Genomic DNA, 18,688 nt, shown 5'->3' on the forward strand with positions numbered 1-18,688 from the left:
TGAGATTTAAAATGTGTCCATGTCATACCAAAATATTCTGTTAAGTTACGTATCTCAGAAAGATACAGTATAGAAAATCCCAAAGGAGATTTTGATAGGGACACTGACATACTTGTACTTTACACACTTATGGACCTCTGGGGATCTCTCAGTTACGTTTAATGTTAATCTAATTCCAGGGCTAAAGAAAATTGCATTTTGACATCTGATTGACTGGTAAATACGTTGGTCACCTGAAGTAATATCCCATATAAATAAGGGACGTGTTGCCTTCAGTGCGCTGAAATGCAGGGGCTCCCTGTGCTGAGAAGGTAAGAGGTGCCCCCCCACCCCGTTTGCACAGCCGGCGTCCACATGTTTGTGTATGTGGCACCTGTGGGCCCCCGATCCCGCCAGCTGTTGCTCAGCATGACAGCCCACGCGGCCATCCTTCATGCAGTGCAGCATGGGCACACAGAGAGTACGGACCCACATTAAGGCTGCTCTGCATCGCTCCCAGCCGAAGCGAGAGTAAACACAACAAATGGCAAGAGAACAGACATCAGAGGATCAGCAGGCGATCAGAGAGTAGGAGGTGTTAGGCGTGCTAACAGAATAACCAAAGCTATTATTTACCTCCGAGAGGTCTAAATTAGAACTTTTTGGTCTGGCAAATAAATACACAATTCTACCTGGTGAAAGCTTCAGGCAGTAAATGGGACAGAGTGTGGTGGTCCTGTCCTGGAAAGTCCCCACGTTAAGGTCAGCAGAGCGAGGCTTATGATAATCCTACCCAGAAACGGTTCAACAACGGAAAATAATTTTAAAAATCTCTGTTTTTAGGCAACATCAGCATCACATAAAACTTAATGACAGAAGATCCAATTAGGTCCAGTCTGTCTGTGATGTGCTTTGTGTCTGTTTGCAGTCAGTGCAGACACTCTCCTAGAGTATGTGGCGTATTCTGACATCTGGCATCAGCTAAACAACTGTGCTGGTTCTTCGTTTGGCGTGAATCTGATGTCAGAGGTCAACTCATTATACAGCCCGTCCTAAACAGTGTTACTTAGATCTGAAACACATTTGTACAGTAATACAGATGAAGTAACAAGTGAAACAGGTTGCGTTCTTGCAGTGAATGGAACAGAAGATTTTAAGAAACTTGTAAGAGAAAGTTTCAGACCTTACATTGCTATTGTACCTGCATTACACATCATCTAAGTCCATGTTTGTCAACCTGGTCCCCAAGATGGTCCACATCTCTGCTCCCTCCCAGCTCCCTCCTTGCCGACTTGGGGTCCCCAAGGATCGGGTTAAGAAACTCTCATCTAAATCAGCTTCCAAAAGTTGGGAGTGTCACATCTTGTATTAAAGATTAGGCACCGCATCATATGTTTCTGAGCTGTGACTCTCACTGAGCTGACTCTTTCCGAGCTGTGACTCACACTGAGCTGTGACTCTCCTGCCTCTTGTCTCTCACTTTTACTGACATGGAGTTTTTTTTTTTCTTCTGGGTTACAGAAAGGAATGACCAAACAGAGCAGGAGGAGAGAAGGGAAATCAAACAGCGGCTTAACAGAAAGGTATGTCAGCTCAAACATTGCCCACCATCCCCCCCGCACACATGCGTCAGTGTGAGCCACATTTGGGGTCCCAGAAAAAAAACACGGCACTGTTTTTTGTTTTTCCTGGAATACCGACGCAGCATTTTCAGTGCTGTTGCCATTAAACCAGCATGATGTCACGTCCACACAGGGCTGTGGTGGGAAAGGAGGGATGTAACGAAAGTATCCTGATGCAGTTATGAAGGGCACTTATAGGATGCTGAGTAATGACGATGAGCTTTTCATCTCATGCCACCATGAGATAATCGCTTAAGGTCAGACTTTTGTTTGAGGTGAATCCATGCCTGTGACAAATCGATTGTACTGGTGTTATGTTACATTCAGATATTATACATGTATGACAGGCATCCATCTGCACAAATTTAACACGTTTAATAGAACTGTTATTTCATGATAGAACATGCAGTGTGACCTGGATGGCACTGCGCAGAAGTTAGAGCAGCTAAGATCTGAAGTATTGGCAGCAGGTCTTCAAGCTCCCCTTGTTGTCTTGATGCCGCTTACTTTCGTTGGCCCCCCGGCCCTGATAGAACCCCGGTTCTGTGTGAAGGCTGGTACCTTCCCAGTGGGGGGGCACTGCAAGCTGGCTGCGTGCGTGATAAGCTTTCAGTGCTGTCACTGTAGCCAAGTATAACTTATAAACATCCTTAGTTCCCATTGTGTAGTACAAGTCAGGCAGGATACACCTACCTTTTCAAATGTGAAAGACGGGGGGGCGTGGCAAGACGCAGGACGCAACCTTGCCTGGTGATGTCACTGTGACTAAAAGGCGTTATTTAAAAAAAATCTGCATTTCAGCCTATTACCAGATGCTCTGCTGCATCATTTGCGAGGCTGCCCTTCTCCATTGCCTGCTGGCATTTTGTGGCCAGTCGCAGGGTCCTTCATCCTCCCCCTTCCCTGTTTACTGCAGCTCAACCAGAGACCCACAGTCGACGAGCTCCGGGATAGAAAGATCCTCATCCGCTTCAGCGACTATGTTGAGGTGGCCAAAGCTCAGGATTACGACCGCCGTGCGGACAAGCCCTGGACCAGGCTGTCTGCTGCCGACAAGGTGATACATCGCAGCCAAGTTCCCTCCATCATTATCGACCTCCACTCGCACCCGCATCCCAGTCTTGACTTCCCACAGCCTTCAGTTTCCTGGGTCATCTCTTAGAATTCTTGTTTAATTTTCTCCAGTCATGTTTAGGATGCCGATGCGTGGAGGGAGCTGCATTATGGAAGCAATGTTTTCACATCATGAAAACCCACATTTATTTACTTAGCAGATGGTTTTGTCCAAAGTAAGGTAAATCATACAGCTAGGATAAACGTCCGATGAGGAACCAATAAGAAGTTGAAGGTCATCGCATAGATGCATTAGCAAGAAGCTAAAAAATAAAAATAAATAAAGATGGCCATGATGTCATTTTAGTGAGGGAATCCCTTGCCAGAATACCTCGCCTGAACACCATCCCAGCAGCGTGTCCAGCTTTCGGGGTGACAGCTGAACACCTTAACGAGCACCGCTTTCCTGTGTCTTCCACAGGCAGCGATACGGAAGGAGCTGAATGAATTCAAAAGCAACGAGATGGAGGTCCACGCGTCGAGTAAGCACCTGACAAGGTCAGTCTGATGCGTCCAGGTGATTTCACATTCCAGTCCAGCCGAAATCAAGGTGAAAGTGTATTTGAACGTATTTGGCAAGAAGAACAATCAAGATACAGTGCTGGACCAAAATAGCAAGGATCCTGTTCCCCAGAGGTCCCAAATCTGCACACGGCCGAAACTTTGACAATGGAAACGAATGGCCGCACAGAATTAGCCTATGTTTTGCTTACATTGCTAACCATTTTCGTTGACCGCAATAGCTCTGCAGGAACAGAATCCTGAGAGTTAGCCCCTGATTGATGAAGTCCTTTGAAAACAAACAGGCTGTGATGTAATCCGTGGCCCTGCCTCGCCCAGTCAATCACAGGTGTTCCCCTCCCTCGCTCCCCTGTTGCAGGTTCCACAGGCCATAACGGCGTCTCTTCCGTGAAGAGTGGCTTGATCCTGTTCTGCCAGCGAAGGCCTTCAGAGGATTCTTCAGAGTGGCCTGCCCTGCTCCGCCAAATATTTGGGTGCAGTAAACCCTGGAGGCTGTGTCTCCATAGGGGGCGCCACTTGAGAGGGCGTAATACACTAGGAGCTCCACACCTGCTCAGACAGAGGTCTCCTGAATTTTGCAGAGGAACAGAGTACAGCTCAGACCTTTGTTCGCTCTGTTTGCTCTTTGTCTCCAAGGCCATTTTTTTGTACGGACTCTCAAAAGAATAAATGAGGGAGGTGGGGAGGGGGAGGGGGTGGGTTTAGGGGGTGGGGTAAATGCATGTGACCTGCTAAACTTTTCCAACCATAAATGTTAGTCGTAGCTCCGGCGTTGTGAGCTCTCGCTTGTCTTGAGCTGATTTCATATCCCTGTACAAATGTCGGTCTTAACAGGAATCCATGTCTTAACACGAGAGAGGTCCCTTTGTAAGCAGTATTTATTGTCTGCTCAATACAAGTTTTGAATTTTTTAAGAAACCCAGAATTGCGTCTGTTTTGTGAAGGGGGTGGGGTCTGGGGGTGGGGGGGTGTTCAGTGTTGCAGCTATATCGTCCCGACCGATAAAACGCTGATGGCAGGCAGCCTGGGACTGCACTGTCATTATTTGCTGTGAATGTTAAGGTGACACAGGAAGGACAATAAGTAAAGGTGTTTACATGGAATGGTCACCAGAGCCTGATGATGTTACAGTTCTGTGACATTTGTTTGGCATTTGGTAAAGAGTCTTTGTAAAGTGCAGCAGTATGTGTAAGGCTACTGCCAGCCAACGAAGGATGCACACAAGGAAATGACTAGAACATCTAGGTGTTAGGGACCTTCAGACCTGAGGAAGAAGCATCCGTCTGGCCAGAATGTCCTCCTGTCTGCAGCCTATAGCTTCAGTCACGCACCCTTCCGTGGAGCAGGTCGCCCGGTCCGGTGCTTGACGGCACCTGGGTTACGGAAGCGGCATGTCCCATCCGCTGCCAAGCCTCTCGGTCTCCTTAAGCCGTCTGTGGGAGTCGTCAGAGAAAAAGAGATTATTCCCTGGACCCATTGGGCCTTCAGAGAAAAGCCTTCAAGCTGAGATTAGCAGCCCCTTGCTCATAGTCTGGTGGGGGTGTTGGATGATTTTTGGGACAAACCCAAGAATGCCTGCCGTTGGGGATAAATGCACCTTGTGAAGCCTTGTTTGTGCCCTTGATTTTGACAGCTTAGATATATAACATTAGAATGCATTAAACACTGTTTTATAAACCAACATATAAAAACATCCTAAAGATAAACAAGACAAAAATATGAATCCAGTTCATTCTGGAAGTTAAAATTGGAATCAAGAAAAATTCTAAATGAGGAATGTGGTTAAGATGAATATGATGCAAAGGTGATAGTTAAAAATATAGATCATGTGACCTCTAAAAATAGATTAGACTGTTGCTAATAATGAAATGAAAATTATGTTTTATTTGCCATTTGTACAGGTATGAGAACAGGTACATTAGAATGCTTCTTTTTGCACGTCCCATCTTGCTCTCCTTTGAGCCGCACGCACGCACACACACACACACACAGGTGAGAGCAAAGCTTGGACTCTGAGTGCAGGCTCAGCTGCTGTGTTGAGCCCCTGGAGTATTTGGGGTTAAGGGTCTTGCTTAGGGGCCAAACAACAGCACCAGCCTGCCAGTCTCAGGATTTGAACCGGTGGCTATCCGATCTTGGAGTCCTAATCTGCTGAACCACCGCCCCCAAAGGTTACCTAGAAGACAGAATCTCCCAATACAATGAGAATCACATTACTTCAGGTAAAGCAGTACTCGTTGACATGACTTGAATGATGGGTAGTCAGAACCAATAGCAGCTGGGACAGATGGAACAGGCCAGACCTGTAATGCGAACTGTAACAGCGTGATTCTGGATGGAGTTACACTTCATTAGGTATGCAGACAGAGTATCACATAGGAGCCCTTCATGTCTTCAGAACCATTTTAAGGGTAGACAAGTTCAAAGATGCCTTTTTGTACACCCCAGTTGCACTGAGTTGTTGCCTTTGCTGCTAATTTTAATAAATCTAGCCAGTCTCCTCTGACCTCTCTCATTAACAAGGTATTTTTGGCTTTGTCACTGACTGGATGTTTTGCGTTTTGTAATTTCTAGATGCTATATTGTGTGAAAATCCCAGGAGTGTGGCTGGTTCTTAGGTGTTGGAATCACGTCTGGCACCCACAATCACACCACATTAAGATTGTGCATCTTCGATGTTTTAACACTTAGCAGTGCAGTGACTGAACCTCTTGACCCTGTCTATATGCTGTATGTATTTAGTTATACAGTGGTACCTCAGTTCTCTAACTCATTAAACCTCGAATTTCTTAAAAGTCGAACCAACCAGTTTGGAAAAAAATTACCTAATACTCGATCTGAATCTCAGAAGTCAAACCGTGAACTCCGACCTAAGATAACTTGTACGCGCAGGGAAATGAGTCACGCGGCAGGTCTCTCAGCAGAAAAAAAAGGGTAAAGCTTCAGTCTCAGCCTCACATTCGCTGTGATAGCATCGTGCATGTTTACACAAGCTGAATACATATATTTAGACAGTAAAAATACATTTAGACAATGATAGACAGTAACAGTAATTATTATATAATAAAATACATTTTAAAACAAAGATTTCTTATTAATTATTTTAATATTAATAATAAACCATTAATACATTTAATTACAATAATATTGTCCTGCCGAGCGGGGACGGAACAGAGACAAAGGCGCAGACGTCAGGGTATCAGGGTATCGGGGAATACGGGGTTTAATTACAGGTAAGGCAGGCAAAACGCAGATGGACAATACAATGACTGGACTGGGGAAACAAACTGAAATGCGGACTAAATACAGAGGACTAATGAAAACAACCAGAAACAGCTGATCACACGGGGATTCCACACGGGGTTAACGAGGGGGCGTGGCACACGGAAGGAGCGGACGATCGGGGCAAGACACATTGTTTTTTTTAACTTTACACATTGTTTGGATACATTTATTTTCCTACTTTACAAATAACTGTTTTGATAAGCAAGATGTGTTTAGTACAGTATATGCTCTTCTTGTTTTGATTAGATGGGGGGGTGGGTGGGGGCAATCCGGGGAATATATTGTTGTTATTCCAACAGCATCTAGTCTATAAAATATTCCATGCTTAAAATCTGGGCACTTCTTTTAATATAATAATTTCTTTCCATATGTTTCCATATGTTCAATATTTAACCTGTTCTGTACTATATTGCAGAGAAAAGGTCACTGATCTGATAAATTCCATTGATCTTTACAAGGTTGGTGGGTGGGGGAGGGTTCAAGGGAGGGGAACAACCAATCATACACTTTGGGCAACTTGGACACACCATTTCACTAACCTGCAAGCCTATGGACTATGGGATGAATCCAGAACTGGAAGGAGGAAGGAAACCTGTGCAGCAACAGAAAAATGTGCAAACTCCACATACACATAGGATTGGGGGATGGGATTCAAATCTCCAAACCTGGAGGCGTGAGGCCACTGTGGCTTCTCAAAAAAAATTTCACATCTGAAAAACATGCAACACTTCCCTCTAGTGCTGTGACGTGGCACTGCAGGAAACGATCAGTGTTAAAATCTGCGTGACAACCTACACTCTTTTGAAATGTTTCATACATCCATCTATCCATCCATCTTTTAACCACGTATCTTGTTCAAAGTTGCAGCCAGCACAGAGAATAAGGCTGGGGTATACCCTGGACATTGATACTCTGTGGGGTATTTAGAGACACCAATTAGCCCAGCAGCATGTCTTTGGATTGTGCAGGCAAACCCATGTGACATGAGGTGAACTAATCAGCAGATACAGAGCAGAGGCAGGAATTGTTCCCATCCCAACCCTGGAGGAATGATGCTGTGCCACTCAAATGTTTTTTCCATCTTACATCATATAATTTTTGTAAACCCATTACATTCTACACAAAATAATATAAGGAGTTCAATACCAGTGATCTTAAAAAATGATCAAAAACTTGGATTCTGAAAAATAGCTATTATTTGCCATGATTAAAGCTTCATAAACATGAGTCATTGCTTTGGCTTCACTATGCATCATAGGCAGATTTGTTTTGCACAATTTCTGGTGTGTTTTGTACGATTCTCTTGCTGAAGAACGATGGACAGTCCAATCAGCCACAATCCTGATGGAACTGTCATGACCTGCTCGTATGATCCTTCCGTGTGCCACGCCCCCCTCGTTACCTCATGCGAAATCCTGATTGTTCTCAGCTGTTCTGCATTTCCTTAGTCTTGTGTATCTAAGTCCACGTCAGAGTTTGTATCCCCAGATCCGTCATTAACGTTGTGTCGTTATGGTGATTTTGTCCCGTATGCCTCTCCATCTCCCCATTAAATCCCTTTTTGCCCCAGTTTTTTTGTCTTTTGCCTGCTTCCCCGCTACATAACAGAAACGGCATATCTTTGAAGTTATCCTATAATCACCATGCTGGCAAAGCAACCAAATTCTCTAACTCTGCCTTCTTGAGTCCTGATACTGGGAGTCATATTTGCCCTTGAGCCAATCCTCTGTACATCCATGGCAGTTCGGCCCAAATATTTCAAATGACATTCATCTGACTCATTTTGATTCACTTCCGCTCCTCCGGTTTGATACAGTTTAAAGCATAGATCACAAAAATGAATGTGACTTTGTTCAGACCTTTGACTGGGAGTTTATGCTTTATCATCCTGGAGCATGTATGTGCATTGTTACAGGATTTTTGTTCACTATGACTATTAATGAACCATGGTCATCACCAGAAGAAGAGGACAGACGGCCTGAAGCATGGAATGTCCAATCAGGAGACTTTCTGGTGCCCCCCACCAGGACCAATCTAGGCGTGTGACATTCCTCGGCTGAAACCCAGCCCCACTCCAGCCCTGGTCTAAAAATTATAGGGTGAAAAAACATTTTGAAAGTGATTTTTCATTTATTTTTTCATCTATCCATTTTCTATAACCACTGTGATGCAGAATTAAAGCAAATCTGATTCCATCCCAGAGCACTCATTCCTCTACCACGGCCGATTTAATGAAAACATAAACTCCATACAAAGAAGCAGAGGCAGGAATCAAACCCACAACCCTGGAGCTGTAAGCTGTAGTGCTAATTGCATGCCATGCAGTTATTATAAAATGATTAACAAAAAACAGCTTGTGGGGTCTAGTTTCTATGCTGCAGTGCTTTTTTTGTACTGGGCCAGGTGTTTGTGGAAGGTGCATCTATGACTGAAGCAGCCAAGGCAGAGCCTGCTTTTCCTAAGATGTTATGTGTGACACGCTGCCAAGAAAACCAGCTGCAGAAACTAGATGTGAGTTGTGACCTTCAAGAAATTCACAGTGGGCAATCTCTGGGCCTCTGGGCTCTATGCTTAAGGGCTGAAGTGCAAAGAGTGGAGGTTCCAACAGCATCAATGCTAACAGGACCATGCAACAATAAGTCTATGGACTTACGTGAAAGTAAACTAGGGTGACCAGATAATCCATGTCAGGGAGGACACTTTGAGCTACTTCGGGTTTTACAAACTACTTCCAAATTAAAAGGCTCCTGTGCTCGGCTAAAGAGTTCAGCTCTTCTTGTGCTTTGACTGGTTTGTTTCCTTGAGTGAAAGACTCATCCAGCTGTTTCACATTAGCATTAGTGACACATGCATGACCAATCAACACACAGCAAGAACTCGGTGCTCAAGTGAAATCCAAGTCCGTTTAATTGAAATGGTAATTTACAATTCCTGTCCTAGCTCAGAGTGTCCTCCCTGACATGGATTATCTGGTCACCCTAAAGTAAACATTCTTTCTTTACATTTACTTGTTAGATGCTTTTGTCTAAAGCAACAAGCAAGTGAGGCTCAGAGACCAGGGTTAATCAGCAATTTGGGGTAAGGGCATTACGTCAGGTTTTTAATTATGGAGACAGATCTATGTGTATGAGGTAAAAATGAACTGCAAATCCGAAATCATATTTGTGCATCTGTAAGTTGACCTGCAGGCAAAAATTTGCAAGTACATTTCTACTATGAAATTTATGACAAGATTAACACATTCAATTCACACTGCACATGTCGCACTCTAGGCTTACAAATTCTCATTTTACCAGAGTAGTTTAGACAGTTTGTGCAAATGTGCAATCCATTCATAGGCGTAGGTAGATACATTTACATCTAAAGTTATTGTACTTAAATGTCCCAACGGTTGCGATGATGAATCACAGTTTATGCAGTTGCAACTTCAGTACTTCGTTGACGAATCACTAATAATGTTCCCAATGGTCGAAGGGTTTTGACCAAACACCGGATTTGTAATTCATGTTTACGTACAATTACTTTAGACGTAAATCATCTTCCGCTTTCAGACCAGCCCCCTCAGCTCTCCGGAGCTCTCCAATTGGCTTGTCAGAACTTGATGACAGAGATTTTTTGTCAAAGGTAATAAATTAGGATTCGTAAATATAAAATGACGATTGTACTTCAGAAACACGAAATAGGCACAGGCACACAGTTGCAGCTCTGAATATGGATTTGCGTTTCATACAATTACGACAAGATCGTGACATTTAAGTATGATTACTTTAGACATAAATCTATCTCCATACTTTGCAAAGATATTGCTGTAGCAGACATGGGATTTGAACCCAACCTTTCAGACATGGGCACACATTGTTTGCTATGTACCACCCCAGCAGTCCCTGTAATCATATACACGTTAACGTTGTTAGAGCAAGTCATTTGACAGTGTTGTGTTCTTCAAATATTTATTAGTCCATCAGTATCCCGAGAAAAAAAAACTATAAATCACTGCAGTGAACATAACCCTGCTTAAGGTTGATTAAAAGAAAGTGGCTCTGCTGTGTATCGTCCACCAGGGCACGGATAAAAAGGATTAATAAAAGCAATAAAATGTTTTACAACAAAGTACGACACCCATCTCACATGGGACAGGTGCAAGAAAGAGCTCTGTTGGCACTGTTTAATGGAGTTGGTGGTCTTTTACAAGAGATCCACTAAAACAAATACGCTAAAACATGGGTCTCCAACTCCGGTCCTGGAGAGCTACTATCCAGTAGGTTTTCTGTCCCACTTGGCTTCTGATGAGCCACACCTGGCCCTGGTATTTACCTGAGAACAGGTGTGGCTCATCAGGAGTCGGGTAGGATAGAAAACCTACTGGATAGTAGCTCTCCAGGACCGGAGTTGGAGACCCCTGCGCTAAAATGATGCGCTACAGTTTAAATGTTTCCCGTGACCCGAGGCAGACGTTTCTGGGACTGCAAACCACACAGACTTACTCATCTTCCCATAAAAGCACATGGTACCAGTTCCACCAGTGACTCTCCAGCCCATTCCCACCTGTTTCTGAAAATGTGATAAGTTGATGGGGTTTGTTTTTCAAATAATGCGACAGTATGGTGGTGGTTTACACTTATAGTATTCATTTTGACACCAACCTGCTAGTCCAAAATTTTCATGGCAATTGAATGGCACAATAAGCAAACAATGTCTTTTAGTAATTCCGATATTTTTCTCAATATTTCACTGAACTTAAATGTCATTCAAATCACTCAGACATACACTACTTGGTGCTTATAAAACACAGTAAGTTGATGAACTTAAATGGATAAAATCTAAAAGTGCTAAGATTAAATTCAGAGCAGAATGTGGTCCTGTTACAAATGCAGTAATTGATAAAAAGAACATCTCTCACGTGACATTTCAAATCTTTTCAGTGAAGCATAAATTATGCTACCATATTCTGTTTTCAAAGGCACTTATGTATAAAATGCTATTTAAAAAGCATTTAAAACTGTCAGACACAATTTAAAAATGAAGTCCTTGAATGAAAAACGAAAAAGAACACATAAGAATGTATGAATGGATCACTTTGAGTCAAATACTATCCCTGAACATTTCAGTTGCAAGCCAGTCTTTTACTGTAATTTTGAAGACTTATCCTATATCATTTTACAGCAATACTTACAAGCAGAGCACCTTTGAACTTTTAGTAACAAACAACAACCTGAGCCATTTAATATCAGTGGTTTCACACTATCACGTGAAATTTGGCACAAAGTGAATCAGATGAGTAAAAAAAGTGCAATATAGTTTTTCTGATGGAGATCGCTGCTGAGACCTAAGTGAACATGAGAAACTAAGATGACTGTAAATAAATGCTTGATTATAGAAGAAACACATGCTAGAGGAGTTTTCCTCCACCAGAATCTTCTAAATAAAGTGTACCATGCTTTCCTCACACTCTCGGGGAACTATTAGCTTATAGCTGTGGCAAGTAAGTTTGTAATTGACTCCGTTGTTGTTGTCCCAGTACTCAGCTCCCACGGCCCGGAAGCAGATGGCGAACTCCAGAACTGCCTCGGGCTGCAGGATAAACGGCGGGACGGGCAGTCGAAAGCGGAAGATGTCTGACTCGGGCTCGTTTCTGGCACTATCTCTGTGTATGGAAGTTACCCAGGAGGCCTTGCTGATTGCACTGCTCTTCCAGTTGGTGAAGGAGTAGACTGCAGTGACCTCTTTCTCAAATGCCAAGTTAAGGACTTGCACTGTGGCAATGATACCCATCTCAGAGCAAAGGACCTCATCCAGACAAACATGCTGCTGGCAGAGGCGATGGAGGAAATCTGGTTGATCTGCCATACGTTCTGGAAAAGATGGCTTAAAGTAGGGTAAGGATATTTCCAAGTGCTTGCCTGATGCCATCTCAGCACTCATCAGAAGCCGTGAGATGACATGCTGAGGTACCAAGGGGTCTTCCCCAGCTTTGAAAACCTTGATGTCCTCCAGGTCCAACCCCAAGGAGTCGACAAAGCGAACATGCTGCCTCCTGCGCTCAATCTTCCATCCACCGGAAGCCGGCAGAGATCGTGCCCGTCTCCTTATAATGGGCTTGGGTGTAGGCTCACAGGAGAGACTCTGACCAAAAACAGGCTCCCTGGTCAAGAGGGTGCTCAGAGGGGGAGGCCGGATCCTGACCGGCATTCTTTCGGGCTCGACCTTCAACCTCAGGATGTCCTTCACCTGAATTTTGATGGGGGACCTGGTGACACTGCTGAGGTCAGAAGCATAAGCCAGACTAATTCCAGCATTTTCAGGAAGGTGATTTTCCTGCCACCAACTATTTTTCCTCTCCATGTCCGAGACACAGGGACCGAAGCACCTTGGAATGGATAAAACATGAAAATACTTAGACTCTACAAAACTTTATGAAAACTGTTTATTCAGTAAAATGCACTTTTGTACTTTTTTCCTTCTAGTTGAATCTGCTGAGTTCAGTTATTGTTTACAAGAAAAAGGAAAGACACTACGGAATTACATTATATAGATATTATAGGTATTACTGTATATAGATATTACACCTATAGCTATTTCCCTGTTACACATCACTTTACGATTAACAGTAATACATTTTGCACAGTATTTTGTTATTATACAGTGTTTAATATTAAGTTTAGAATTCAATCAGTAACCACATTTTAACGTGCAAATAGTACATACAAGAGGTATACAGTTTGTTTCTATACCGCAATTGACTCTCCAAGTACTTGCAGAAATCAGGTAGGCTACAGCAGGACTTCTCTCGGTGTGTGACTCCTTCGTGAACTAGGTCTTGTGTTTTAATCATAGCCTTCGCTTAAGTATCTTTAAATCACAGGACGAGCAATCGCGCACGTACGAGATTCCAGGGCTGGATCATGTCCGTGAAGCTGAATCGATCAATGATCTATGTGCGGATGTAATTTGCAAACGCTCAACTGAGTGGCTCAAGTCAATGCCAATTTCTGAACAACATACCGTTAATTGTTCACTTATAAAGCAACTAAATCCAAACTATTTAGATAAAAAAGCGTTATAGTTGTTGGTGTCTTCTATTTGACATTTGGCATTGGACAAGCATTCTAGGGGGTGTGTCATAATCCATACTCGCGCAACCCTTGACATTTAAGGACATACCTTCATGGGAAATGTAGTATCACATCCGCGGAGCAAAAGCAGAAAGGCAACGCTAAGGTATTGTCTCGACGGATTTTCAGGACGCATTTGAGTCGAGTGAAGATTTATCTTCAGAAATTTTTAAATATTACCTATTCTTTTTAGCCATTTATTATGAATATCCGAAGCTTATATTTAACTGCGCAATTGTTTTGTTTTGTGATATACTACATTTCCCGGCAGACATTGCGCTATCAAGCCCTATTTTCTAATGGCATAGCATCCGCGAAACACTAGATGGGGAAATAACACAGGTGTAAACTGAAGTTAAAGAAATTTGTGATGATGCGTATATAAGGTACGAAAGATAGTAAATGTATTTAGCGCTCAAATAAAATAATGTATATTAAACATAGATAATATATGATTGAGATTAAGCATTATGTCTTGTAGTAAGACAATAAAATATGTCTAGCCCAGATGTTCATTATTGATTGGGCAAAATAAAATTTGAAAGGTTTATGTGGAACGGAAATGCAGAGTAAACTGGCAAAGTCTGCGTTAATCAGTCGTATAACGTAAGGCACTACGTAATGCTCTCCCTTCAAATGATATCTATATCTAGATAAATAGCTATTTTACGTCAAATTGTTCGCATAAACGAAACATTAATCGTTAGTTGATTTGACGTAAAATGTAATTCGTGAAGGCAGTGGAGACATGCATCATCAACGACCGTAACCACCAGGTTTGCCTTGGTAGCGAAGTACCGAAATAACACGGAGCGCAATGGGACCCATCCTGCAGGAGCGAGCAGCGACCATTAACAACAAGGTGTCATCCAAAGACAGAGCATGGACGAAAGTGACGGGAAACAACGGGTCAGCCACCAGGTAAAAATAATATTGATAGAATTAGAGTGAATTTACTTTGAACAGCTGGTTACACCGTGGTGATGGCATAAAATATTAATGTTTTATTATAATCATTGTGAGAGCTTAATTTTATTTTTACAATTCATATACATTTGTATGCATGCAATTCCAAAAAAAGAATCAGTGTTATAATTACAGGCTTAGGTCATTCAAAGTTAGTCTAGGTTAACAAATTAAGTAATGTGAATTGCCCTGGTGTTTATTTAGAAACTATCTATCATATTCGATTTGGAGCTGCCAAATAGCCCGTAGGTGTGAAGGTGTGTGTGAATGGTGTCTGTGCCCTCAGTTGGGTCGGCGCCCCGTCTCATTCCCGGCATTGTGCCCATTGTTTGTGTCCCGTGACCCTGCATAGGACAAGCGAGAATGAACTGAGGATAAAAAACATAAGAAATTTACAAACGAGAGGAGGCCATTCGGCCCATCAAGCTCGTTTGGGGAGAACTTAATCAATAGCTCAGAGTTGTTAAAATCTTATCTAGCTCTGATTTAAAGGAACCCTGGGTTTTAGCTTGCGCTACACTAGCAGGAAGACTATTCCATACTCTACACGCTGTGTTAAGTGTAACTCAAATTGAGTTTAAAATGTTCTCCCACTAATTTCCAATGGATGAATGGAATGGATGGATGGTAGATATGCTACACATTGATCTTGCTCTGATCTTGCATGTTTCATTTTCTTGCTGTCTTTTTTTTTTTTTTATCTGTCCACAGTAACAAAAAAGGGAAAGTGAATCAAAATCACAGGCTCCGAAAAGCATTCGGTGCGCAGAGTGTCTCAGCAGCACCGGTCCACGATTCCACTCCGGCAGCTGCAAAAGTAAATGAAGACAAGGAAAGACTTGGTGTCCTGCCACTGGATCTGAACTTTCTCTGCCTCACAGAGAATTTTGTTACAGCTGGTTTCAATTTCTGTTAATCAAAACTAAATTGTATTATATGGATATGTGGGGAAATGATTAGAATGTGAACTTTTGGCGAGATTGGATACAGTGTGTAATAGCTGGCCTGAGTAACCTTTCCTTTCTTTGATGATAGAGCAAAGGGACCAGAGTCAAAGCAGAGAGACCCAGGGTGTCAGATGCAAGGATTAATCCGCATGGGTGAGTGATACCTGGAGCTCCTCTGTTGTTATTCTACTCTAACCCATCTATTCTAGTTGAACTGATCCCTATGATCTGCTTTCACACTAGTGGGAGTTTTACTTACACAAAAATGTTCTGAGGGCAGAATGAAAATGATTAGTTCAGAGAGATAACCAATCAGATTGTAGTGGAGGTGGGTCCAAGCAAGTAAAGGAAGCGGCACCAACCAATCAGATGTCTTGGACCCAGCTCCTCTACAATCTGATTGGTTCAGAGAGATAACCAATCATTTTCATTCTGCCCTAAGAACATTTTTATCTAAGTAAAACTCCCACTAGTGTGAAAGCAGATCATAGGGATCAGTCCAACAAGAATAGATGGGTTAGAGTAAGTAAAACTCACACGAGCCTGCTTTCACAGGACTCCCTGGGGTCAGGAGGCTTCTCAGGTTGAGGGAGCGGGGGAACGAACAGGCAGTATGAGCCAGACGGGCCCGAGCAGGAAGGGCCTGTCGCTCCCTCTGCCCCCTCGTTCTGACATGCACCAGGCACTGCTGGCCCTGGAACCTCTGCGACTGCGCGAGCAGGAGGAGGCGGACGCAGACAGTGCCAGTGACCTGTCTGACTCCGAGCGGCTCCCCGTGCCCCCCTCACCCTGCACGCCTCCGCAGCTTAACCTCAGGGCCGAGGTGATCAGCGCCAGCGACCTCCAGCCACATTTCCCGGGGCCTCGTGGCCTGAGCTATGGCAGCCACAGCTATCCTGACTTTCTGCCTCCCCCATTCAACACCTGGAGCCTTCAGCAACTGGCTGTCTTTCTTAACACCGAGGGGAGGAGCGCTCCTCGTCCCCGGCCAGTAGGTCACTTGGAGAAGTACTTGGAGCGTCTCTTGCAACTGGAATGGCTTCAGATCCAGACGATCCAGGAGGAGAATGGCAAGCCCGCCGCTCCCGTGTCTGTTAGCCGCCCCCACCCCCGTCCCCATACAGCCCCAGCCACCAGCCTCAGCTCCCCCAAGTCTCTCCGCCAGTGCCAGCGTGCCTTCCCTCTCGCCTTCCTGTCATCCCTAGCTGAGTCCTCCTCCGGGTTACTCTCGGGTCGTGTCTGCCCTCACTGCCGCATCCGCTACCCCTTCTGCAACGGGACGTGCCTCCTCTACACGTATCAGCATTACTCCCGGCTGAGTCCCCTTCTGGAGCGGCGAGCGCAGGCCGGTGCCGCCCCACGGAGGAGCAGCAGCGAGAGCAGAGCATGCGCCTCCGACCGCATCCGCAATCCGGGCAGCCCGGTGATGGGTAGCAGCCATCTGAGGCGCATGCAGGCTGCGGGGAACATCCGGAAACCCTTAGCTGGTCAGAGGCTCACATGCAACGCTCTCATTGGCCCGTCCTGTGCTGGGACCAATGGACCGAAAGGCCTTACTAAGGGGGGTGGTGCTTCCTATGTGAATGTGAAGGGAGGGAGCCCACGAGCTGGGAAAGAGAGAGGAGAAAACGTGTCTGTGGGAAAGGTTTTGAAGAAAGATCCCATCCATACAACTGATGTCCACACTTTGTCCAGAGGGCTTACTGGTGCAAAAATTAATGAAAAGCAGAAACGAGTTAAATTTGTTACAAACTATAAATAAGTTGTCATCCATCCATCCAACTACATATCCTGGTGAGCGCTGGGGGGGAGGTGTCCACCTTCAGGTCCTCTTTGGTTCATGACATGGCATAAAACTTATTTCTGTGTATTTTATGAAGGCTGTAGAAATATATATTCTGGGTATGTCATGCTTTTGAGCCTTGTTTACAAGAACCCCTAAAAGATTTCATGATAATACAGCCTTTCATTGAATTAGAAAATGTTACTTCCTAAACCACAGTTTTATAAACAGCTTCTAGATTTTATAGGTATCTCCAATTGCTTTAATTGCAGATTGACTTTTCTGCTGGCATTGCCAAGTTAAGAAAAAGACCACATCTGCACATCTGGAATGTGTGTGTGTGTGTGTGTGTGTCTGTGTGTGTATGTATGTGTGTGTGTGTCTGAGAGAGAGACAGCCTCATACCTCCTGGAGTATTCTGCCCTAACTGATCGATGGATGTGTGGGTGGCTTTGAATGCTCATAGCTTATTTATTACAGAAGGTTGCTGAACATAAAATGCAATATTTTAGAAAACAGTTATATATCTTCACATGCTGAAATTTCTACAGATACTTTTGAGGCAAGCTTTTTATAATTGTATACATTTGTACTGTTTACATGTGTTTTTCTTAGACGATGAATGTGCACAGCAATGTGTTTGGGATGCATTGTAGGTATAATTATTTATAATATTTACTATGGTAAGTTGTGTATAATTTAAAAATTGTTCTAGCATGCAATACACATTAAAAGGTGCAAAATGTACCTTCAATGAAAATAGTTTTTTGTATTCTTGAATTATCATCTGTGGGATTGAAAATTACATTATAATCAGGGATTAAATGAATTGTGAAGTCTAAAAAATTGGAAAATTGTGATTATGTGAAATATCCATGGCAGGTAAGATTTTTTTTCTGAAAAGTTATGGAACTGGAAATATATTGTGTGGCTCTTCATGTTGTACTTTTGTTTATGCATATGCATTTTTAAGTATTTATCAAGAGAAATATATAAAAATATAAGAAGTTAGTTTACAACTGTATGAAAAAGTACTGTGTTCAGGAATATATGTTGCATTTATTCCTGAAATTTGTTACCTGTGGGTCACAGTATGTGTGGGTTTTACAGACCTTTCAGTGTCTTATAGTTCATAAGAATTTTGAAGTGTATCCTAAATTTAAAACCAATAAAGGGATTCAGAATCGTTGTAACAAGGCTATAGTGTTTCGTTTTGTGTTCTTTGGTTATAATGATGAGCCCTTTTCAGTTTCTCATTTTAGAAATAGTGCATCTTAAAGCTACGCAATGCTAATGTGTCAGGTGCGAAAATAAAGGTTTTCAGCCATGCTTAATGAAGGATAACAAAAGGTTAAAATC

General features: G+C 43.3%; 3 protein-coding genes across 15 annotated transcripts in view; 2 read left to right on the plus strand and 1 right to left on the minus strand.

Annotated features, from left to right (window-relative positions):
* The window catches only part of LOC111856497 (phosphatase and actin regulator 3-like), a 48,854-nt gene extending 44,949 nt beyond the window's left edge, over positions 1-3,905 (plus strand). For all 6 annotated transcript variants that reach the window (XM_072715246.1, XM_072715247.1, XM_072715248.1 and 3 more), the window contains 4 exons: positions 1,501-1,562; positions 2,518-2,658; positions 3,136-3,212; positions 3,595-3,905. In XM_072715246.1, coding sequence (XP_072571347.1) covers positions 1,501-1,562; positions 2,518-2,658; positions 3,136-3,212; positions 3,595-3,610 — 296 coding nt within the window. In that variant the 3' untranslated portion in view covers positions 3,611-3,905. The remainder of the gene's footprint in view (positions 1-1,500; positions 1,563-2,517; positions 2,659-3,135; positions 3,213-3,594) is intronic.
* A 7,724-nt stretch (positions 3,906-11,629) lies between these two features.
* On the minus strand, positions 11,630-13,646 carry LOC111857108 (protein phosphatase 1 regulatory subunit 3D). Of its 3 annotated transcripts, none has more exons than XM_023837638.2 (2): positions 13,253-13,646; positions 11,630-12,888 (listed from the first exon to the last, which is right to left on the minus strand). In XM_023837638.2, exons 1-2 carry the CDS (start codon positions 13,351-13,353, stop codon positions 11,940-11,942), a joined length of 1,050 nt encoding a protein of 349 aa, XP_023693406.2. In that variant the 5' UTR covers positions 13,354-13,646; the 3' UTR covers positions 11,630-11,939. The 3 variants fall into 3 exon arrangements, with proteins under 3 accessions (XP_023693406.2, XP_023693407.1, XP_023693408.1); XM_023837639.2 differs by having other exon boundaries at positions 13,227-13,646; XM_023837640.2 differs by having other exon boundaries at positions 13,524-13,620.
* On the plus strand, positions 13,623-18,526 carry LOC111857107 (uncharacterized). Of its 6 annotated transcripts, none has more exons than XM_023837636.2 (5): positions 13,623-13,739; positions 14,424-14,554; positions 15,311-15,416; positions 15,635-15,699; positions 16,102-18,526. In XM_023837636.2, exons 2-5 carry the CDS (start codon positions 14,451-14,453, stop codon positions 17,306-17,308), a joined length of 1,482 nt encoding a protein of 493 aa, XP_023693404.1. In that variant the 5' UTR covers positions 13,623-13,739; positions 14,424-14,450; the 3' UTR covers positions 17,309-18,526. The 6 variants fall into 6 exon arrangements, with proteins under 6 accessions (XP_023693404.1, XP_023693405.1, XP_023693402.1 ...); XM_023837637.2 differs by having other exon boundaries at positions 13,714-13,739; positions 14,410-14,554; XM_023837634.2 differs by lacking the exon at positions 13,623-13,739 and adding an exon at positions 13,830-14,019 and having other exon boundaries at positions 14,371-14,554.
* The last annotated feature ends 162 nt before the right edge of the window (positions 18,527-18,688 follow it).

This window comes from Paramormyrops kingsleyae, chromosome 8 (genome assembly GCF_048594095.1).
Source record: "Paramormyrops kingsleyae isolate MSU_618 chromosome 8, PKINGS_0.4, whole genome shotgun sequence".
Lineage (NCBI taxonomy): Eukaryota > Metazoa > Chordata > Actinopteri > Osteoglossiformes > Mormyridae > Paramormyrops > Paramormyrops kingsleyae.